Source organism: Amblyomma americanum, chromosome 8, assembly GCF_052857255.1.
Source record: "Amblyomma americanum isolate KBUSLIRL-KWMA chromosome 8, ASM5285725v1, whole genome shotgun sequence".
In the NCBI taxonomy this organism is placed as follows: Eukaryota; Metazoa; Arthropoda; class Arachnida; order Ixodida; family Ixodidae; genus Amblyomma; species Amblyomma americanum.
The window spans coordinates 63,701,497-63,724,367 of record NC_135504.1 but is presented as its reverse complement, the minus strand read 5'-3'; the positions used below and the strand labels follow the sequence as shown (position 1 = coordinate 63,724,367).

The following is a 22,871-nucleotide window of genomic DNA, read 5'->3' as shown; positions in this document are numbered from 1 at the left end:
GCCCCCACCGCCCAGCTGTCGGCAGAGCAATATTGAACAGTCTAACGACAGAAATCAAGTACAAGATCAATAATAAGTTGTTTAAGTAGAATCATATTTATTTTATTCAATCGCACGGTATGTCCGTCGCGGTGCCTCAGTGGTTATGGCACTCAGCTGCTGACCCGAAATACAAGGGTTCGATTCCCGCCGCGGCGGTCGAACTTCGATGGAGGCGAAATTCCAGAGGCCCGTATACTGTGCGATGTCAGTGCACGTTAAAGAACCCCAGGTGGTCGAAATTTCCGGAGCACTTCACTACGGCATCCCTCATAGCCTTAGTCGCTTTGGAACGTTAAACCCCCATAAACCATAAACCAATCCCACGGTCAACAAACCTTTCCTTCACTTTCTCCTCTTTCGCTTCCTTTATCCCCTCTCCACCTGAAGGGTAGCCACCCAAGGAACACAGGTAATCGGGCCGATATTGGGAACGTATCGGCTAAAGGCCAGTCCTACAAAGAAGCAGACTGATACCATGCATTCAGAATATTGGGCCGATTACCTGTGCTGTTCGCGCAACTGGCGTCATTCTCTTACCGTCTGTATTGTTATCTCTGTTGTCATTAGAAGCTGGTCTTAAGGCGCGTGGCGGTTCTAAGCAGTCCGTCCTTATTTAAACGGCAGCCCACTTTCCCAAGCGGAAAATGTAATCAACCCAATATTGTAAATGGATGATTTCATTCTGGTCCTTTGTAGGACCGGCCTTTGCCAATACATTCCCAATATTTGGGCCCATTACTTCAACCGGGGCAGCATTTCTCTTGCTTTCGGTTCTAAAAATCGCGCCTCCTGGACTTACAACCGCACGCAAAATGCAGGCACGCGTACTTACAACTCTCTCATGCGTTGTTTCAGTGTCAGCGGCAGAGAGCGTCTTGCGTAGGAAACAAACATCCAAGTGTTCAGCTTTTCTTCAGCGAAGTAGTACTCGCCAACTTGCTTTCCCTTGCAGAATGCCGTCACCTATAAGAGAGATGGCACGGATTATGTGCGCCGAACGCTGACGAACAGGGGTGCTTATGCATCGTAATGCAGGCATTCATATACGGCAGACTTTTCGACGTGTGTTCAGTGGAGCACAGGAGCCTTGTTTTGAACCTATGCCTAACGCGTATAGTAATGCCTGTTAGAAGCAGTACAACTGAAGTCATGTAAGTTCAAAGGAGAGACCGTTTTACTGCCAGTCATTGCAAATGTCTTTGAGCTCGAGCAATTCGTGTATCGAGCATCATCAATGCAACACTGTAAGCTGCAGCTCTTGCAGCAAGTACATATGGGCGTTGTACTGGGTGCCCTGTTCCGGTCCATTGAGTAAATACTGCAACAAGACAACTCTTTGGGGCCCCATACAGCACTCTCAAATAGCAGGAGTGAGAGAAATACCCTTTATTATTTTGTAATATCTTTACCATTACTATGACTTTTTTTTTACATGCTTCTCGAGCCTTTTATGTATGCCACCAAATATATCCGGCCACTCTTTTATAGCATGTATACGTACAATCTGTGGAAAAAAATTCCAGGCCATCAGCTGTAAGCATACTGGGCATTTTTACTAGAGGTGGACCAGGGGCGATAGCTGAGGGTCTGTTTCGCGGTTAAATAATGTGAAGAATGATCTCCTATTACCGCGGATGCTCTGCGAATGAACTGACTCATGTTTCACCAGGTGTGCTTTCGATCGCCACTCTGAACACGAGCACGCTGTCAACGGGGCTCCTATGGCGGGCTCTACATACTACTGTTGTGCTCGAGCTAATAGAGCAGCAATATCCGAGTTTCACCTCCTTATCAGAGCACTTGGGGCACTACTTCTCGCTTGCCGCGAAGCCGTCTGCTTATCCTCTGTCGGCGGCGCAGTTCTTATCTGGAGTCCAGGTACAGCCTGCACTGTGCATGGAGTTTCCTCCTGTGTAAATCCTCTGATATGAGTGAATCTTCAAGATGGAGAACTCTGATATTACTGCTTTCCTGGCCGGCATTCGGGTTCTCAAGAAACCCTTTTAAAACTCAAGTACGAGCATAAGAGTTTTGTTCGATTTCAACATATTGCTGCAAATGACGAAGGACTTGCATAACACTTTAGAGTGAAACGTCGTCGAGTCTATCGTCTGAAATATTGTAGCTTTCCTGTGCATTATGTTTCGTACCACGCTTTTATCTTAAATGTTTCATCGGTATTTTACTTACCCTACACGTGGTTGAGCATACGCACTTCTATTAAATATCACTTTCTTTGCTGTCTCAAGATTATATATTAATCATGATCCTACCTTACAGTTTATATATTAATGACTGCCAAATCATCGTACGTTTTACCATCGCAATGAAAGAGCCTTCATTTCATTTTACTCCTACAGAGGTAGATCGAATGGGCCCGTAAATTTCGCGAAAGTTTCTTCGACAGCTTCTAAATTAGACCGCTTCAGCGCGGCCTTCTCATAGCATAATTACGAGAAATCCGTTAAAATCAGTACAAGCAAGAAATGATTATTAGAGGAGAATTAACAAAGACATTTCCTACGAGAGTGCCATGTCCTCCGCGATCAGCTCCGGCAGCGCGCCGTTGCTTGATCACGGAGGCCACGACGGTGCTTACCTGTATTTGCAGAAATCCGTCGGCGTGCATTATGACAGCCTTGCCTGCGGCGACGTCGGTGAGCATCTTATCGCTGAAGTAGTAGAAATGGTCGAGCAGCGTTCCAAGGCGTTTCATTGTCCTCCACAAATTTTGGTAATCCTGGCGGCGGCTGTGCTGCGCGGTCACAAAAGTACAGACTCTGGATGTAACCGCTTTGCAAAGACAAGGGAGCAAGATATCCTTTGGATCGATAGCAGTGGAGATCCGGGGCGGGACAGCTAAGTTTTTCTGTCTGTCTGTCTGCCTGTTTGTCTGTCCAAAGAGGCAAGCCAAATCGCGAACTAGCATTTCTTTATTTGGAAGTACGACATTTACATTCGTACGATGGTCCTAATGACTGGCTGTCAACGTTATAACTGTGTACTGAGCCGTACAATACAGTAAAGAATGAAAGAATGATTAAATAGCAGAAACAAAAGAATAAAGAACTCGATGGTCGATGCCAGGGTGAAATTCTGAAAAGTTATGAAGATCATTCTTATTTCCTATCAAGGCTCTGCGGTAGTGCAAGGCCTTCAATTCCCTGCCGTCCACTTTTGCTGTTACTATGCTCCTTCTCTTCCGCATCTGTAATCAGCCCAGTGTCGCTACGTGGTACATTCCTCGCCAAAAGTCTTCCGGCCACAGCGTTCACTTGTAGTGTAATGAGCGTCCGTTACACGGAGCATTCAAAGCACACGTCGAGCACCACACTTCTTTACCTCGAATACAAACCATTTCCAGGCGTTCCATGCCGCTTGGTTTAATGGTGCCCTAATGGCTTCGTTATGCAGCTCAGGCAAAAAGCCTTTGGCTTGAAGACTTTTACCCAAGACTGTACTTCCCGTAACTGTCCGTTATTTTTATTTTTCTTCAAAAAATATTGTTCTCCGCATGCGAGAAATGCGACCATGTTGAAGCTGTTTACATGAGGTGTCGCTCCGGTGAGTTCTCAATATTTTGAGTATAGGTTTACAGCCCTTTAGTCAAGGTGGAAGCAACGGCGAGCCATCGCGTTTTAATCACAAGCGCTGACAAGTTGTCACCATCTGAGGAGAAGTCGGCTGAAAAGCAAGAATTTGGCTGAGTTTTCGCTATAGGGGAATTTAAATTGAAACAGTCCTTCCCGGGGTGTTCGTTAGTGCCTTGTGCGACAGTGTCCCGCGCTATGTGAATGGCAAGAGCCAGGATGGTACGGTAAAGCACTTTCTTCAAAGCAGCCGATTGATCCCCGCGGCTAGCTCTCATCATCATCATCATCAGCCTGACTACGCCCAGTGCAGGGCAAGGGCCTCTATCATATCTCTCCAACTAACCCTGTCCTTTTCCAGCTGTGCCCACCGTATGCCCTCAATCGTCTTATTATCATCCGCCTACCTAGCTTTCTGCCGCCCCCTGCCACGCTTGCCCTGTCTTGGAATCCACCCTGTTAACCTTAACGACCAGAAATTATCTCTCCCTCGCATTACGTACCCTGCCCAAGCCCATTTCTTCCTCTTGATTTCTACTAGGATGTCATTAACCCGTGTTTGTTCCCTCACCCACTCTGCCCGCTTCCGGTCTGTTAACGTTACACCTATCATTTTTCTTTCCATGGCTCGCTGCGTTGTCCTCAACTTGAGCTGAACCCTTTTCGTTAGCCTCCACGTTTCTCCCCTAGGTGAGTACGGGCAAGATATAGCTGTTGTATACTATTTTCTTGTGGGGACATTGGTAAGCTGCACCATTCATGATCCGAGAAACTCTCTCTGCGCGGATGTACAACGGTCGCCTACCTTTAGCACCCTCTCGATCTCTGTCTTCCCCAGCGTGTAAGGAAGCAGTCCCCCTGCTTCCGCCTTGGCATTGACGTCGGCCACCGTGCGGATCCTGGTCGCCTCCGAGCGGACCATGAGGCAGGCTCTCATCTGTCCGGCGAAGGCGTTCATCAGCACCACCACGGCGATCCACCAGACTGCGCTCAAGACGCGGACTGGCTCCTCACTGGGCGGCTCCGGAGACGCTGCGACAGCAAGGGACGACCATTAAAACGGCCAGTTGAGCGAATTGGTACATACTTTAAAGACAAAAACAGCGCAGCAGCCGGACAAGAAAGCAGACGGGACTGGAGCTGACTAGCAACTGAAGGTTTATTGAAAAGGAAGCCATGAAATATACTCTCTTTACAACCAAGAGCACGCATGAGCTGCACCAACAACACTGATAAGCTGACAGCTTCAGTCATGGTGATCAAGATACAATAGTTGACAGTCATTAACCAAGACGAATGGGGTGCTTACACGTGTGTCGCGGTTTTTCTGAATATGAAATGCTTCGTTGATTTCTCTAGTTAGTTTATCTTCGTTATTGCAGGAGATCTTAGTATCGTTAAAAAGTGTAGTACGTGGTTCTGCAGTAAGCTACGACGACATTCTTTGTAGTGCAAGTCCAGGTTTGAGGAAGGAGCCCCTTGCAAAGAAGTGTGCTCACGAAGGCGGGTATTCAGGCACCACCCCGTCAGGCCTACATAGCTCTTTCCAATCTTCCCTGTTGCTACGCTGTTCTGTCCTTTACGCGACGATTGCAGTCCGGAATGGCACAGCCCGGCTGCACTAATTGTAACGACCAGACAAAGATACTCCGACCAGACATTTTGCGCCCTCCCATGGAGCTGAAAAGAAGCAGTAGAAAGTAATTTCTGCCCTCATTACGAAACCTGGCTCAGCGCACTCGGGTTACAGGTGGCGCTTTTCCTAGAGGGTTTGCTGACAGGCCCGCATGTTCTTTGCTGCTCAGGGTTACCTGCACAAGATTCTCTGCGGCGGTGTTGTCTGCCCTTGGTGATTTACCTCATGAGGCTTCTTCTTAACGTTCTTCTTCCTGGCTTCTATCCCTTATAACTCCCTCCATTTTTACATCCCCTCTCCATTTTGCCCCGTGGAAGGCAGACAACTAGAACTTTCATTCTGCCAATCCTTCTCTTTTTCTTGTCAGAAGGTATGGACGTGGAACAAGAATCACTTTCGAGAGTGAGGTGCTTTCTTCAGATGCTGCGACAGTACCGCAAGCTCGGTCCCTCAGTCTTCTCTGTGCAGGAATAATTGAGCAGTGGGCGCGCTCTCTGAAAGGAGTTTCCGCGGAGGATCGTGTAATGGTAATGCTAAGGTGTTCCGTGCAATAATTGCACGTCAATTGTCACGAGAGACCTCTGGGGCTTATGACGTCCTGGGTCAACCATAGGCATAGTCTGTCGTAACAGAAAAGCCTCACGTACAGTTATTCCTGAAACACTATGTTAGCAGGCCGATCCGGCAAGGAGGTTTATGTCTTGCAAATAGTTGGTGTTCCCCGAAATGTGGCATCGGTAACTGATTTATTAAACCGAGTTTAAACTGTCCGGTTGAAGTCTGCATTGGTCTTTTTTTTTTATGCCTGCCATGCAAAAGACTTTTCATGAGATTCCCTAAAATCTTTATTAGATTCTTAACATTTCAAACTTCGCGCTATGAAGCAAAGTGCTGAAGACGAAAATTCCTTTCGACAGTTCATATATGCTTTCCAAAATAGCCCTGAAAACCAAAATGTAGCCCCATTTAAAATGACTAAGTATGTTATTTTCCAGGTTCTATTTTGGAAACATTGGAATTTCTCATCTACAGAATGCTGAAGTCGTCTGAAACAGCTCTCATGGTGTCTGCAGTGCGGATGTCTTCTTGCTGCCTGAAGACAACCTTATAGATGTCTGCAAGGTATCCGCAAATTACAGGTAGCAAATAATTGGAAACCCACTATGCTTGAATAACGAATTCTTTTAATCTGCGATCTCCATCGCATTCGGCGCTTCAGAAGCCATAGTAGGCAGGAGAGCGTTTCTTCACCAATGTATTTTTCAGCATTGCTATGATGCGCGCGTCCCACGACGACTCACGCGTGGCTCCGTTCCGTGAACACGTGACCATCCTCTGCGTCCTTGCCCTTCGAGTGGCATTCGTCGTATGCAAGTGCTGTGGAATGCGTTAACAACTCCCACGAAAAAAGGAAAAAGGGCCCATTTTCTTTCGTGCTCGAAAAAGGCATTTTACAAGCGTTCGCTCAAAAGCCGACGATCTCAACAGAGTGCCCAAAATCTGTGTGCTTTAGCGCATAACTGTCGGCTGATACTGAGAAAAAATTGTCTGGTTGTTTTGTATTGCTGAGCCTCAATTATCATGCGAAATCACAGTTTTTTGTAGGTGGACACCATCGTCACGTACCTGAAAGCGCGATTGAGGTGCCTACTGACCCAGTGAGCCAGTTGCGTGCGTCTTCAACTTTATCGACGTCAGTGCCAATTTACCCAATGTACGCCGGCGGCCTATGCTGCAGTGCTGTCTATCTGTAGCAGTTTTGCCAACGGCAACGCGTAATGCTCAATGCCCTGTTTTTACCACAACGTTCTCCACGCCAATGCATGCAGCGCACATCTCTCGGTGACCACCGCCACATAGCTCAAAGCGCGATTCTTAGTTTGGTAGTAGTATTAGCTGATGAAGAAAACGATGCACAGTGCACAGCGCGAGAGTGTGCTGCAGTTTAACACGAGGCGTGATCGACTGCGGCGCTGTAATAACTGCCATGTTTAAAAAAGAAAGCGGTCAAATATAGGGGCAGCAACCGTCGTCAAGCTGCTAATCAGCAGCTTTTTGTTGCTTGCCCTCGCGTTTTTGTACTCTTGTAAAAGCGAAATTAATTGAATTGAATTGAATTGACACCCAAATGCTCTGGTGCAGTGGCCAGCGAAGCTTATATGTTCGTTCCGCCGCAGGTTCGAATCCCTGTCACGGCAATATTTTTATTTATTTACGGTTTGCCCAAGGTCATCCTCAAGGTCAAGCTTCACGCAAACCGCTAAGCCCGTTTGACCTCGTGAAGTAGTGCTTTTGCAGTAAAAAGTATCGGTCAGCATGTCCGAACTGGAGCCCGTGCAGTGTATAGCACTGGCATGTTAGCCATCTTCGTTCTGAGTCAGCTAGAAAGGCATTTGACGACTTGCCTTCGCAGAACATGTTCTCGAAAAATATTTGCACGTAGTGGCTCAACAATTCCAGAGCATTGCTCGACATTCGCCGCATTCGACATGACGCCATGTGCAGCAGTGTTGCTAGGAGCGAGAGCAGAACCATGGAGCAGAGCAGGTAGATCCACACCTGAAATGAACAAGCGCCGTTACTTAAATAGGAACGAAAACTCGTCGAGTGCGATGTACGTGGGTGAATTAGGGCTGATTTTCTCTCTTTGGCAATGCAATGAGCTTTATTAATTGTGCACATTTCCCACTTTCGAAGGGCTTTGTTTCTGTTGCGGGCACCAAGAGAAGCAAGAAAAAAAAATTGGCAGCGGCTTAACTTAGCTAACCCTGGAATTCAGCGAAAAGCAGGCACGCTTGCTAAGCGTCTGAGGCTCGTCTATGGCATCTCCGCTACTTGCTCGCGACAGCCGTTCTATATGTACCCACTCGACCACGTGGCTATGACGTGGTATCACATGGTCTTAAGGCACCCCATGGGATTTCATCGCGTGGTTTCACATCACTCGATCGGATGTTCTTAAAGTTAAAGGTCAACCAATGTCAAAGGTCAATTGGAGGTCATGGGTCAAGGTCAGGGGTTGGCACCATAACTGTACCACATATGGTCATACACTGCTATCCTTGGTTGGGCTGAAGGTGGTTCAAGGTCATTCCCCGGCCTACGTGACGACTGCTTGACCTAGCGTAGTGCAGCTTTTAATAATAATAATAATTGGTTTTGGGGGAAAAGGAAATGGCGCAGTATCTGTCTCATATATCGTTGGACACCTGAACCGCGCCGTAAGGGAAGGGATAAAAGAGGGAGTGAAAGAAGAAAGAGGTGCCGTAGTGGAGGGCTCCGGAATAATTTCGACCACCTGTGGATCTTTAACGCGCACTGACATCGCACAGCACATGGGCGCCTTAGCGTTTTTCCTCCATAAAAAACGCAGCCGCCGCGGTCGGGTTCGAACCTGGGAACTCCGGATCAGTAGCCGAGCGCCCTAACCACTGAGCCATCGAGGCGAGTTAGTGAAGCTTTTCGCTTCAAAAATTACGTGGGCGCTCTAGTAACAGCAAGAGTGCAATGCGACAACCTTAGAAGCGATGTTGCTCCTGTTTGTCTCTGTGTCTGTGTCAGTTCTTTCTCCACATAAGCAATGTTGTGACTGTCATGGTATCTTTATTTGCCCTAAAATAATCATGTGCTGTGTGAACCCGCCGAGGACCTGTTCCAACCTTCTTTTCTCGCCCTTTCCCGGCTGAGCGCTCCTTCCTTGTTTTCGAGCTCAGAATTTTTCCGCTCTGGTCACGTGGCCTAGTGACGTGATCTCCCTCTCGACCAACCAATCAGCGAGATTTGTGAGAGGTGTATGTCTGTTTATGTCTGTTGTATTAAAAAAAAACCTGGAGGAGACAATTAAGCTAGACCTTAAGGGTATGAGGCGATAGAGATAACTGGTTAAGGCACATATATAGGAAATTGTTAATATCTCTACTTAACACTCATAGATCGCTGGGAGCACTCATACCACAACTGGCGCAATGGTGTAGCGCTTAAGGGGGTATGAGGGTCTTAAAAAATGTTTCTTCTTTGTTAACATGTCTTGCTGAAACTTAGCATGCAGGTACATCATAGGATGCTGATTTTGAATATGGATTAAGATTTCAAATATCTCACCTGAAAGGGAAAACATGCGAAATTAACATACCCTAATTAGGCCATTTCTTACGGGCCTTTTTAGTAATTTATCAGCAAAATGAATCTTTTTTCAGAATAAGCAAAAATTTTCAACAGCCCACAGCACATCCTAAAGCTAATAAAATGACTATCTTGATCATAAATGGATAGCAAAGTTGGAAAGAAAAAGCAATGTGGCAGTGATTATCACGCACTTGACCTAATTGCTAATCTATCAGGTTTAAAAGAAAAAGGAAAGGTTTAGGATGTGCGGTGGATCTTTGGAAATGTCTACATATTGTTAAAAAAAGCTTCTTTTAACTGAGAAGTTATCACAAAAGCCCGTAAGAAATGGCCTATTTGGGATGTTATTTTGCTATAAATTTCTTCGCAGGTGAGATATTTGAAATCTAAATGCGTATTTCAAATACGCATTCTATGATACATCTGTGCGAAAAGTTTCAACAGGTTGTGTTGACCAAAAAAAAAATCAAGTTTTTAAGACCCTCATCCCCCCTTAAGCGATGCACCACTGCACAGGTTTCTCTTCTCAAGCAACCTTTAGCGACCAGTCATTAATTTAACCCACATCTTCCACGGTGGTCAGTTTGCTCACAATCGGGCGGAGCAGGCTGTGATGATGCCGCAAGGTCGCGTGACTTATGTGACACACGTATAGTGGCGGAGCGGCCGCCTACTGCTGTACCGGCTTTAAGGCTTTATGCTGTCTCCAGAGGTGACACCGGCCTTTTTTTTCCGGCATCGGGGTACTAACACTCTCGCGTTAAGAAAACCCCACTGCCCGGTTTCTTTTCGCATAGACAGTATGTCAGATGTCAGTGTCATGCCTCTCTCGAGTATTTTATACTGAGTTTTCGCTTTCCAGAGTCACGGCACGCGTGACGCGCCTTTAGCAGTACCGACCTTTACAGCCTAGGTTCTGCCATCTTTTCTGCGGGACTCCTTTTCGAACATGGCAGTAATAATCAACTGCGCCTGAAGCAGGTACGCACCAAAGTTTAGCGAACAATAAGACGACGCCCAGGGAACGCGGCGTAGCGCTAGGCGCAAAAAGCAGCCCAGTGAGCTATGTGATTTCACTGCACTCAGAATAAAAATGACTAAAAATTGTGAAAAAATAGCTGATTAGCGACATTATCTGCAAGGAACATAAAAACGATTGGAGAAAAAATTCGTATAGATAATCTTACCGCCTGCACACATTAATCAGTGAAAGATGTCAGCGCTTTGGTTTAAATATTTATTTCAATCCCACCCTCTGCCTCCTTTCTCCAAAAAGTGGAGAGTAAATTCTCTCGCAACACTTGTTCACCCGAGAAACGTGGCAGTTGGCTGTCACCTTAATTAAATTAAACTATTCACGTTAAATAAATTGATTCCTTAAGAGCCGCCGTGGTGGCTTACTTTTCATGGTGCTCGGCTGCTGGCCCGGAAAACGCTAGTTCGATCCCGGCCGCGGCGGTCACATTTCGATGGGGGTGGAACGTTAGAGACCCTTGTACTTTGCGATCTCAGTCACATTAAGGAACCCAAAATGGTCAAAATTTTCCTGAGCCTTCTACTACGTCGTCCTTCATTGCCTGAGTCACTTCGGGACGTTAAAACACATAAACCAGAAACTATAAAACAAATAATTCACTAAGTAATTAGGCCTTACGGCTGAAGCTTTAGATTCCACTGCACAATGCAGTGTAATATGGCTGGAAAACACTATAACAGCTTTCGATTTAAAAAAAAAAGAATGTTCTGAGATAGTTCCTGGGTTCCGGGTATTGGATTCGGTAGTTTTTACAGCGACAGCTGTTAGGTGCCCGTCTGTGGCTTGCGCGTTGGCGTCGTCGCCGTCGGCGTAACCGGTGGGTGCGTTAATCACATCCACCCACAACCGATGGGTGGTGAGTGGATGTCACCTTATGTCACGGTCAACCTGGCTCGCATAAGCCTACGGGCGACTCTGTTTGGAGCAGCCGCCTGCCAGTGCAGGGGTGCATAACTTGACCATTACACCAGTGCGCCAGGAAGATATCCCCAAAACTAAATGCCTTAACAGCTATCGCTGAATGTCACGTTACATATATTCATAACCGTCCTGTGAGTTTCTTTTTTTAACAGTCCACACTTAGAACTATTCCATACTTTTATGTGTACGAAAATGCTGGATGAAGCATCCGTTGCGCATTCCAAATGGATCCGACAAGAACCCATTTAAACTGTGTCAGACAGTAAGGAATTTTTAAATAGTGTTTGCTCCTAAATGAGGGGTTAGGCGCTGCTCTTGAACTGCCCTTGAAATTGTGTAACAATTTTTCATCGACCTGTAATGCTATGAGATCAATGAGAACGTACTTACATCCACGTCGAACGTCAGCAGATAGCCGAGAATGTTGCTCTCTGTGGCACTGGTGCGGCCTACAAGGATGACCACACTTCGATAGAAGATGCCGCTTGTCGGATCTCCTATGGTATCTCGGTGTAGGCTACGAGCCACCACCGGGAAAGTGATGTCTATTTCCTGGTGCCAACGTCCAAAGGGAAATGCAGAAGACAAATACAATTGAAACTTAATGGCATGCTCTTCTACAGGCGCAAAATGTTGTGCGGTGGTGGGTCCCCTGCGCTTGCATACAATAGAATTTGTGCCACAGATTGAAAAACATAGCGCTTAAAATAACTCATATATGCTTCGTTCATGACACCAGTACCTACAAACTATAGCAGCTTTTCATGCAGCTTCCTCAGTAAACTTAAACGAGGTAGTGAAGTTTAGACTGCTAAATGTACGCATATAGATGGACGTATTTGGTTGTATTGGCTGTGAAGAAACAACTTTTAGCCCGTGTGCCCACAAAATAATAAAAAAACGGCATGTGTAATAAAATTTTCATATAAAATTAGGAATCTGTACCTTTCAGGCCATCATAAAAACAAGATACTTAAAATTACACCAAAGCCCACCCTTCTTCATATAGGCAACACAAACGTTCCACACAGGGCGCTGCTGCGAAAGGCAAAACAGCCACCAATGTACACTTCATTTTGAGTGGAATTTGGTTTTAGTTTTCATTTTAGGCTGGTAACAGGTCGTCTACCTTGCAAAAGCCTGGAATTTCAAGAGAATGTAAGGCGCAGCTTCACCTGAACAGCTCTTGCCAAAATGCGAACCGATGACTTGTCCTCATGCCATGTTTCACTCAATAACTTGTGCAGCGCCAAAATGAGCCACACCTGGCGCAATTTCTCAAGCGATAGCTTTACCGCCTAACGCTTTTTGAGCTAAAGCACCTGCAATCCCAAAGGTCACTTACAGGTGCACATACAGGAACACTAGCTGCCTGCCAACGTTTGTCACTGTACCTTCACACGGCGCGCCTCTCTAGTGTGGTCCGCAGTTCAGTTATATTATCCTTCTTGCCCCGTTCGAGTTTTGGCACGAGCACGAAAACAGTGCTCACTTAGAGCTTACAAATGCGCAATTTTTTTCGGCGAAATCGCTGTCGTCGCATCGCCCCATTCGACGCTGGAGAAATCAGGAGAGGAGGAGTTGCCTTGCCTTGTATGGCGCCTAAGGTCGACGTGTTCAGGCATTTATATCCTGCGCCAATCTATAGCCAGCATACCCTCCAAAATTTTGGTCGTGTTTTTCGAAACTCACGCAGCTTTTTTATTAGTTTTCATTTTTTTCCCGCCAAAAATTTGCGGGCATATCAGAGATGGCGCGTAGAGAAGCCCGATCAACAGCTATGATTTAAGCGTATGGGCTTCAGAAGATGCTTCGGAACCTGTTTACACCCTCCGTTATAATGTTATGGAACTCGACATTGGGCAAACTATATAACGGCGGTCTATCTAGGGCGCATTGGTTCAGATTTCTTTGGGACTATGTAATCGGCGTACAGTATTGCGCTGCACATATTTATGAACCGCTGCTTGCAAATACAGTGACGAAAGCAACATTTTCACAAATATCTCGCTCTAGAAGCACATTACTTTGTACGTTTACCTTGCTAATGACACTAAGCATAGCGAGACACACTGGTGCGCGATTTCCAAGCAACGTCTGTGTGGCCCACATGAAAACGTTGTCAAAGACACGAAAACCCACGGTACTTTCTGGATCCCTCGCTTCCCATGAACATTGTCAGCCGTAGCTTAATAATTGGTTTTGGGGCGAAAGGAAATGGCGCAGTATTTGTCTCATATATCGTTGGACACCTGAACCGCGCCGTAAGCGAAGGATAAAGGAGGGAGTGAAAAGGAAAGGAAGAGAGAGGTGCCGTAGTGGAGGGCTCCGGAATAATCTCGACCACCTGGGGATCTTTAACGTGCACTGACATCGCACAGCACTCGGGCGCTTTAGCGTTTTTCCTCCATAAAAACGCAGCCACCGCGGTCGGGTTCGAACCCGGGAGCTCCGGATCAGTAGTCGAGCGCCCTAACCACTGAGCCACCGCGGCGGGGCTTTCAGCCGTAGCTTCGCACAGCATTCCGAGAAATTCCTCTCTCACTGAAAAACACTATGCACTGGCCGCAGCCGTAGCTGCGCACAGCATTCCGAGAAATTCCTCTCTCACTGAAAAACACTATGCACTAGCCGCAGCCGTAGCTTCGCACAGCATTCCGAGAAATTCCTCTCTCACTGAAAAACACTATGCACTGGCCGCAGCCGTAGCTGCGCACAGCATTCCGAGAAATTCCTCTCTCACTGAAAAACACTATGCACTAGCCGCAGCCGTAGCTTCGCACAGCATTCCGAGAAATTCCTCTCTCACTGAAAAACACTATGCACTGGCCGCAGCCGTAGCTGCGCACAGCATTCCGAGAAATTCCTCTCTCACTGAAAAACACTATGCACTAGCCGCAGCCGTAGCTTCGCACAGCATTCCGAGAAATTCCTCTCTCACTGAAAAACACTATGCACTGGCCGCAGCCGTAGCTGCGCACAGCATTCCGAGAAATTCCTCTCTCACTGAAAAACACTATGCACTAGCCGCAGCCGTAGCTTCGCACAGCATTCCGAGAAATTCCTCTCTCACTGAAAAACACTATGCACTGGCCGCAGCCGTAGCTGCGCACAGCATTCCGAGAAATTCCTCTCTCACTGAAAAACACTATGCACTAGCCGCAGCCGTAGCTTCGCACAGCATTCCGAGAAATTCCTCTCTCACTGAAAAACACTATGCACTAGCCGCAGCCGTAGCTGCGCACAGCATTCCGAGAAATTCCTCTCTCACTGAAAAACACTATGCACTAGCCGCAGCCGTAGCTTCGCACAGCATTCCGAGAAATTCCTCTCTCACTGAAAAACACTATGCACTAGCCGCAGCCGTAGCTTCGCACAGCATTCCGAGAAATTCCTCTCTCACTGAAAAACACTATGCTCTGGCCGCAGCCGTAGCTTCGCACAGCATTCCGAGAAATTCCTCTCTCACTGAAAAACACTATGCACTAGCCGCAGCCGTAGCTTCGCACAGCATTCCGAGAAATTCCTCTCTCACTGAAAAACACTATGCACTAGCCGCAGCCGTAGCTGCGCACAGCATTCCGAGAAATTCCTCTCTCACTGAAAAACACTATGCACTAGCCGCAGCCGTAGCTTCGCACAGCATTCCGAGAAATTCCTCTCTCACTGAAAAACACTATGCACTAGCCGCAGCCGTAGCTTCGCACAGCATTCCGAGAAATTCCTCTCTCACTGAAAAACACTATGCTCTGGCCGCAGCCGTAGCTTCGCACAGCATTCCGAGAAATTCCTCTCTCACTGAAAAACACTATGCACTAGCCGCAGCCGTAGCTTCGCACAGCATTCCGAGAAATTCCTCTCTCACTGAAAAACACTATGCACTAGCCGCAGCCGTAGCTTCACACAGCATTCCGAGAAATTCCTCTCTCACTGAAAAACACTATGCTCTGGCCGCAGCCGTAGCTTCGCACAGCATTCCGAGAAATTCCTCTCTCACTGAAAAACACTATGCACCGGCCGTAGCGAACACCGGATATCGAAGCGAGTACTTACGTTCCTCTGGAGTTCTCCCATCATTCCGGTCCAGTTCCCGTCTGGATTTCGCGAACCGAACACCTCGCCCTCGACCAGCTTGTAGTCGAAGCTGTTGGAGGCACGTAATCAATGTTAATTGTGTCCTAATTACGGCTTGCAGACGCGCTTTAAACGGTTTCTCACTCAAGCACACCCGTGATGTTAATCAAAAATGGCTTCTAGAGTATCGTGCTTATCTTCAGCATCAAGCTTTTTCCTACCGTTCGCGTCGTTTATTGAAAATAGGCCTATTCCTGATAGCACTATTCATTGGCCCTACATTGGAAACGTATTGGCAGAGCCTGGCCCTACACAGGACCAGTGTGTAACCATCTCTTACCAAAATTCTTATCAGTCTCTTACCAATGCTGCTTGGGATGGGGCCGCTCAGGGGCCGTCGCTGGGAGGAAGGGGGGAGGGGGGTGTTTAGGTGTCAGAACACCCCCGACATTTTCTGAGCGCTGCTTTCCCCCCATATCACCTCCTTTCGGCCTTTTCTTCGCCCGTGCTATTCACACGGAACTGATAGATTAAAATGTAAAAACAAAAACAATACGTGTGTCGGTTTTGTTCACAAAAATAGTTCCTGTTCTGATAGCAAGCGGAAGATATAGCAGAAAAGTCACTCTTCTTCGCCATCACACGAAGTATGACACTCCTCTTAATTGTAGGCGCAGCTCACCCATTAAAGCATACCTTTTCACCTCGGCCCACTTTTTCATTCGTTTCGTTACCCCCAAACGATAATAAATTATCGCGAAAATAAAAAAGTGAAAATGTTAAGCTGCTCTGCATCCGTGCGCAGGCTCACATGCATGGGGTGGAAGTTTTGACAAATGTCACAAAATCGCAGTCGATTTAGTTGTACAGCGAGAGCTTTTTTTTTTGTATATTATGTGAAAATATTTCAAACATCTGCGTTTTTTCGTGCGATTTTTTTTGTCAGAAAATAAATGTTCTTAACGAATCAAGTCCCCGGAATCCTGTGTGCACTTGTATTGTATAGCTATTAATTTGAACGAAACGACTAATTCTTCAGCCTTACTACAGCAGAAAATTCACTAAGATATTCATTGGACTCAGGTTCTCTTTGTTTTTAATTTTTTTAGAAGCGATGTATAACACCCCTCACAAAATCTTTCGGGCTACACCATTGGGGCCGCTCTCTGGATATATTCACTGTTGAAAAATCTGTACAAATTTGAATAGGTCGACAAATAGGATTATGGCACATTTCGGTTAACATTATACGGTGAAGCTTCCAAAGCGATTCAGCTTTTGAGAGAATCCTTAGTGGAGGGCTCCGTATAACTTCGATTACCCGTGATTAATTACCGCGCACTTACATCACTCAGTGCATGCAAGTCGTGGGTTGGAACCCGCCGGCTACGGTAACACTTCGATGGAGGAACAATGTGATAGGTTCATGTACTGTGCGTTGTTAGTGCTCGTTAAGAACCCCAGGAGGTCGAAATTATCCGGAGCCCTCCACTACGGCGACCCTCATAGACTGAGCCGCTTTGGCACGTCCATCCTATAAAGCGAAACTAAATGTGCCATATTCCTATTTGCTGACCTATTCAAACCTATATACCATTTTCAGTAGGGCGCGCAGACCATTCTTACAGGTACAAGCTTCGACTCGATTATATTAATTTACAGGTACAGATATGAGGCGTGAATTATAGAAATGGCCACGTACGTGCAGTTTATAAACGGCGCTAGATCTTCCATGAAGGTCTTCGTGAGCCCGCTCACAATGATGCCGTTGTTTTCTTTCTTGACGTTGCAATATCCGGGAATCTGAAAAAGGCGGCGAGAAAGCGCGTACGAATGGCGGCATGCGGACTGCATGGCCCGGAGCCCCTAGGTTTGCATCGCGTGGAGTTTTGTAGGATTGCGTTAGAGTCACGTTCGTTTAATCGAAATAAGGGCACACTCTGCCATGAGTCGCCGAGATACTTGTGGCACATGTGTATGACTATTTGAGATTACAGAAACGTTTTCCTGTAGCCACTGCGATGTATCCTACGGTGTAGCTTTGAGAAACTCAAGCGTTAGTCAATCGTTGTGCCACTGCAGAGCACTCTGTGTTTGCATGCTTGTAACACTAATATAGTTCTATTGTGCAGTTGACTGTCGTTGGCCTGTAATGAACGGTATCTTGGCTGCTGCAAATAGTATGTAGTGTGTTTTAACATCATGAGGCAACACACGGGTGTGAGCGACATCGTGGTATATGGTTCGGATATAATTTAGATCAGCCGGCGATCTATATTTATATGAAAGTCAAACAAAAAATTCCCTGTCTGCACAGCACATGTTAATGTTGCCGCGGCAAGGATCGAAGCAGCCACCTTGGTAATGGCACTGAGCTCATTGAAAGCCAATCAGTGACCGCTGCGAGGTTTTTGGCTGTTCCGGTTATGTTACTCAATGGGCGATGCCACAATTCATGCACCCAGCCGCCGCGGTGGCTCAGTGATTATTGTGCTCGGCTACTGACCTCAATGACGCTGGTTCGATCCCGGCCGTGGAGGTCGAATTTCGGTGGAGGCGAAATTCTAGAGGCCCATGTGCTGTGCGATGTCAGTGCACGTTAAAGAACCCCAGGTGGTCGAAATTTCCGGAGCCCTTCACTACGGCGTCCCTCATAGCCCGAGTCGATTTTGGGACGTTAAACCCCATAAACCAAACCGAACCAATTCACGCACCCAGTTCATGTGAGAGGTTCTCTGAATTATAAGAGCTGATGATGTAATAAAACTGGGATATAAAGAAATAGACGATATAAAAACAAGAAGGATATCTACGCACGACTGCAAATAGTCATATCCAAATGAGCTCACAAGTACAAGTCAGTTTGCAAGAAACTAAAGGCGTATGGTTGTTTACATACCCCCACCACTGGCTCACTGGCAATGGCATTCGCCTGGCGGGACCAACGTACAGAGTTTGAAGAGATTGAATGAACCCCGTATGCTGGATACCATTGAGGAGCCTTCCACTACTACAACTCTAATAATGGCGATCAGCTCCTCAGCATTGCGTTCTGAGTTTCTGTGCCTACGTCAGAAAACTCTTTCATGAAAATTGCAAATAATTGTGAAATAAAAAAAAGCAACTACAAACGCAGTACATATACAACGAGTACAGAAATTTAATAAAGCCACTTCGAACGGCTTGCACGGTCAATAATTTTTCCTTAAAGTACATACCCAGCTCTAACAGAGCTTTGCTTAAGTGCTTCAAGCCTTGATGGTAAGGTGACTGAACAAATTTAGGAAGCCGACTGCAAGTAGTGCATTACACGTTTATTCCGCTTAAAATGGTTGCCACAATCATTACGACCATGCGATAATTCTCCCACGTCCACCTGCGCGCCTGGAATAGTGGCACTCACATCACTGCCCACGACTTGACACCTCCAGGCGTCCTGGTCGATATCCGCGCAAAGGCGAGTAACATTACTCACATTACATTAAATCAATATTTTTAATGGCTCATCGTCAACGAAAGCCAGCGGCGTTGACCTGGCGAAGTGGCCCGAAAACCCCTCAAGGACGTCATCATGCACTTGAATGACGTCAGCAGTAGACCATAAGATACTGACGCCTACAGCAAAGAAAATAAACTTTTTTTCCGAAGGCGCGGGGTATTAAACCAATGCCATTCAGTCTGCGTGGGTTCTCCGCTGGGTTATTCTCGAGGTCGACATTTTGATTTTAATATCATCTTCGCTACAATCACCGGATTGCGCCGGTGAGCTAGTTGCTACGACGTGCTGTAAGCTTAAAAACTGCGCAAAGAACGGGACACACACAATAAAAGCGCATGGGAGGATTGTGCTCGTCCAGTGTGTTTGTTCCCTTTTCTCTTTAGTGTTCTTTGCGCAGTCTTCAAGTTTATAGATTACAAGCACCGACCACAGCACCAATGAGCGCTATACCGTTGTAACAAAAGCTGGTAATGCAGCAAGCCCTGTCCGCATGCGTTTTATTTCTTTCTTTGAGAGGGGGTCTACAAATATTGATCTTAACTACTCCAGTCAAAACTTCACTTTAGATATTGTTTTGTAGTCAGTAGAGGCGGGCCGAACTCAAAATGGAAGCTTTTAAGTTATTCAACTCTTTAAGACCCGTGTCACGCATTGTTGATTTTTATCGACAATACATCAGACAGATTCGATCTTGATTTTTGAACGGATAACTGAAAATGTGCACATATTATTTTTTTAAATGCAATCTTTGTCCATAAAGCTTCGAGGCTGATTTACTTTCTCTCCTAGAAATGATTCCACAAAACAATTGTTTGTGCGTGTGTAGCGCCATCTTTCCGGGCCAACCTGAGCTTTTTATTTTAATTGCTGTGGCAGCTGCTAGATGCCACTATACAGATAGAAAAATATGTTGTCACTATTCGTTTCCGTATTGTACTGTGAGGGAATGTGGAGTGATGGACATCCACCTCGAACAGCGTGTAAACATAAAATTCTGCGTGAAGCTTGGCAAGAGAGCCACACACACGTATGAGCTCCTTCGTGACGCTTACGGCAACGAGACAATATAGCGGGCGCGAGTTTTCGAGTTGCACAAGAGGTTCGTTTCTGGGAGAACGTCGGTGGAAGCCCACACAAGGCAGGGGTGCCCTTCAACTTCACGGAATGAAAACAACGTGGCTCGGATCAGGGAAATCGTACAGCAAGACCGCACCATTACAGTCCGCATGCTATCAGATGCTCTCGACATTAGTAAGACAACATGCCACCAAATTTTGCGTGAGAACTTGGGGAAACAAAAGCAGGATGCCAGACTTCTGCCGCACTCCCTCACACAGGACCAGAAGGACAGGCGGGCATCAGTGAGCGCTGATTTGCTCTCCGAGGCAGACAAGGATGCTGCATTCGTCGACAGCATCATTGCTGAAGACGAAACATGGTGTTCTCAGTACGGTCCTCAAAAAAGAGGCAGAGCGCCGAATGGCGGTCCACAAGCTCTACGGCGTCGAGAAACGTGATGCGACAGAAGACCAAAGCAAAAATGATGCTGATAGTTTTTTTTTTCGATGCCAGAGGTGTCATACACCACGAGTTCGTTTCACAAGGGCAGACGGTGAATCGGGAGTTTTATACCCGTGTGCTCCAACACATGCGTGACGCACTGCGACGCCGTCGCCTTGACTTATTATGGTCATCTGGACAATGGAGCCTTCTCCATGATAACGCAAGGCCGCACACTGCTCTCAGCGTCACAAAATTTCTCGCCAAGACGCCACGACAAAGGAGCTGACAGCCCTGCCAAAAGAAGCTTTTTTCCAACTCTTTTCAAGACCTCAAGAAGCGTTGGAAGCTGTGTATAGACTGCAAGAGAGACTATTTCGAACGGGTGCTGCACAAATTATTTCAATGTTAAACGCATTTTTTAATGAACTCAGTCTCGGAACTTTACGGACAAAAGTTGTATTTCCGCGCACGTTCTGCGGGTATCCTTATGTACTGTACGAGTACGTTCGGCGTATAATATTATTTGCTGTCACGTCTCCTCAAGTCATTCTGCGCCCACTTGGATCGGACCAATGGACCATCACGTAGTGTTGATCGCAGGGCAGTGTTGTTTGGAGCACAGGCGCTTTTGCAGTATGTAGTTTTGTTTTCTTTTGCTAAATGATTTCAGAATTGATATTGTGTTCGTTTCTGTACTGCTGGTCAAGTGGTACGGCAGATATTCTTTACATTCCCAAATGTTTCACAACCACGCATAACAGGTCGAATGGTGGGCGCTGGCCCCATGTGCATCTACCGCACCAGCAGTGAACTGTGTACGGCTAAGCGCATGGCAACAATATTGAGTTACGGTTGCACCGCTTGCTGAACGTTCTTTGGAGGCAACTGGCAAAGTTACAAAATTACTCCTGGATGTTTGTTTGCGTAGGGGTGCCACATGCGCTGTGATGTCCTGCGTCGTCAAGGCTTGTGACGTAGGGGTTTCGCAGTTACTTTGGCCCACAGAGAGTAAGCGCGCGTAAACATTGCATAAGGCGGAGTACCTGAATGTTTCGTTTTTTGTTTAGCCGTTTGTCGTGGTGGGTACTCGCCGATTTTGTCCACATTCGAGGCGACTGCGATATGGTGTTTGTCTGACTACGCCTAGACAAAGTAAATGCGCGGGTTTTTGAATGCGGACAGTGGAATCGGAGTCAAAATGCGCCAGTCGGCGAGAATACGTTGTGGGTGTTTAATTAACAAAAAACACGACGGTCGCCAGAGGCTACGGTACACCTTACTGACTCTATTAAAATGTGACTATCTTCCACATTTGTAAAAATGGACTCTCCACGTTTAATCAGTCCCCCTATCCTCTCTACCTGTACCCTCACCTCTTTCAATTCATTTGTCCATTCGGCCTGCTATCCTTTATTCCCGCTGCCCCAGCTCAGGTGCTTCAGTATCGATGGCAGATGCCGGGGCTAGCAAAAATCTTTTCCTTCCTTTTTATTATTATTTTATTAAGACCACTTACAACTACTATTTTAATCAGCCTTCTATGATTTTCTGTTCTAGGCATTATTGCTTTTTTCAAGTTTTTACTTTTCTACAATTTCAAAGGCCATAAACTTACTTCGCAACTAAATTTTCTTTAAATTGGTTTTGGGGGGAAAGTAAATGGCGCAGTATCTGTCTCGTATATCGTTGAACACCTGAACCGCGCCGTAAGGTAAAGGATAAAGGAGATAGTGAAAGAAGAAAGGAAGAAAGAGGTGCCATAGTGGAGGGCTCCGGAGTTCTTTCGACAACCTGGGGATCTTTAACGTGCACTGACATCGCACAGCACAAGGGCGCCTTAGCGTTTTGCCTCCATAAAAACGCAGCCGCAATGGTCGGGTTGGAACTCGGGATTTCCGGATCAGTAGCCGAGCGCCCTAACCACTTAGCCACCGGGGTGGGTTACTAACTAAATTTTTTTCGCCCTTGTTTTCCGCTTTTTCTCCTTGCATTCTAATTCTTGTCGCGATATTTATTTATTTATTTATTTATTTATTTATTTATTTATTTATTTATGTATTTATTTATTTATTTATTTATTTATTTATTTATTTACACAGAATACCCCTAAAGGCCCTCGAGAGGGTATTACATAGGGGGGGGGGGGGGGCACAGGCAAATTAACAGAATAAAACAAAACCACAAATATAAAACAACAAAAGCAAAAATATGACACTTCGCATGACATAAGTAAGCAAAAGAATCAAAAGAATGGCAGCGGGGCAAAAAACGAAGATTACTGCAGTATTAAAATTATACAAACAGAACACTAATGCAATGAATCATTTAATAACATACCCTGCAATAACATACCCTGTAAAGGAAGCCAAGAAAAAATAACAATGAATGCGAAGAGTTAAGCAGTAGTTATTGAAGATATAAGATTAAAATATTTATCAGGATCAG

The 22,871-nt window shown here is 46.2% G+C and overlaps 1 protein-coding gene across 1 annotated transcript; it reads right to left on the bottom strand.

The window, feature by feature from the left end:
* Positions 1–1,273: 1,273 nt before the first annotated feature.
* Positions 1,274–15,900, bottom strand: LOC144102441 (glutamate receptor U1-like). Its single transcript, XM_077635711.1, has 7 exons — positions 15,788–15,900; positions 15,404–15,494; positions 11,741–11,902; positions 7,674–7,827; positions 4,438–4,664; positions 2,642–2,797; positions 1,274–1,360 (listed from the first exon to the last, which is right to left on the bottom strand). The coding sequence occupies exons 1-7, from the start codon at positions 15,898–15,900 to the stop codon at positions 1,274–1,276; spliced, it is 990 nt and encodes a 329-aa protein (XP_077491837.1).
* Positions 15,901–22,871: the final 6,971 nt, after the last annotated feature.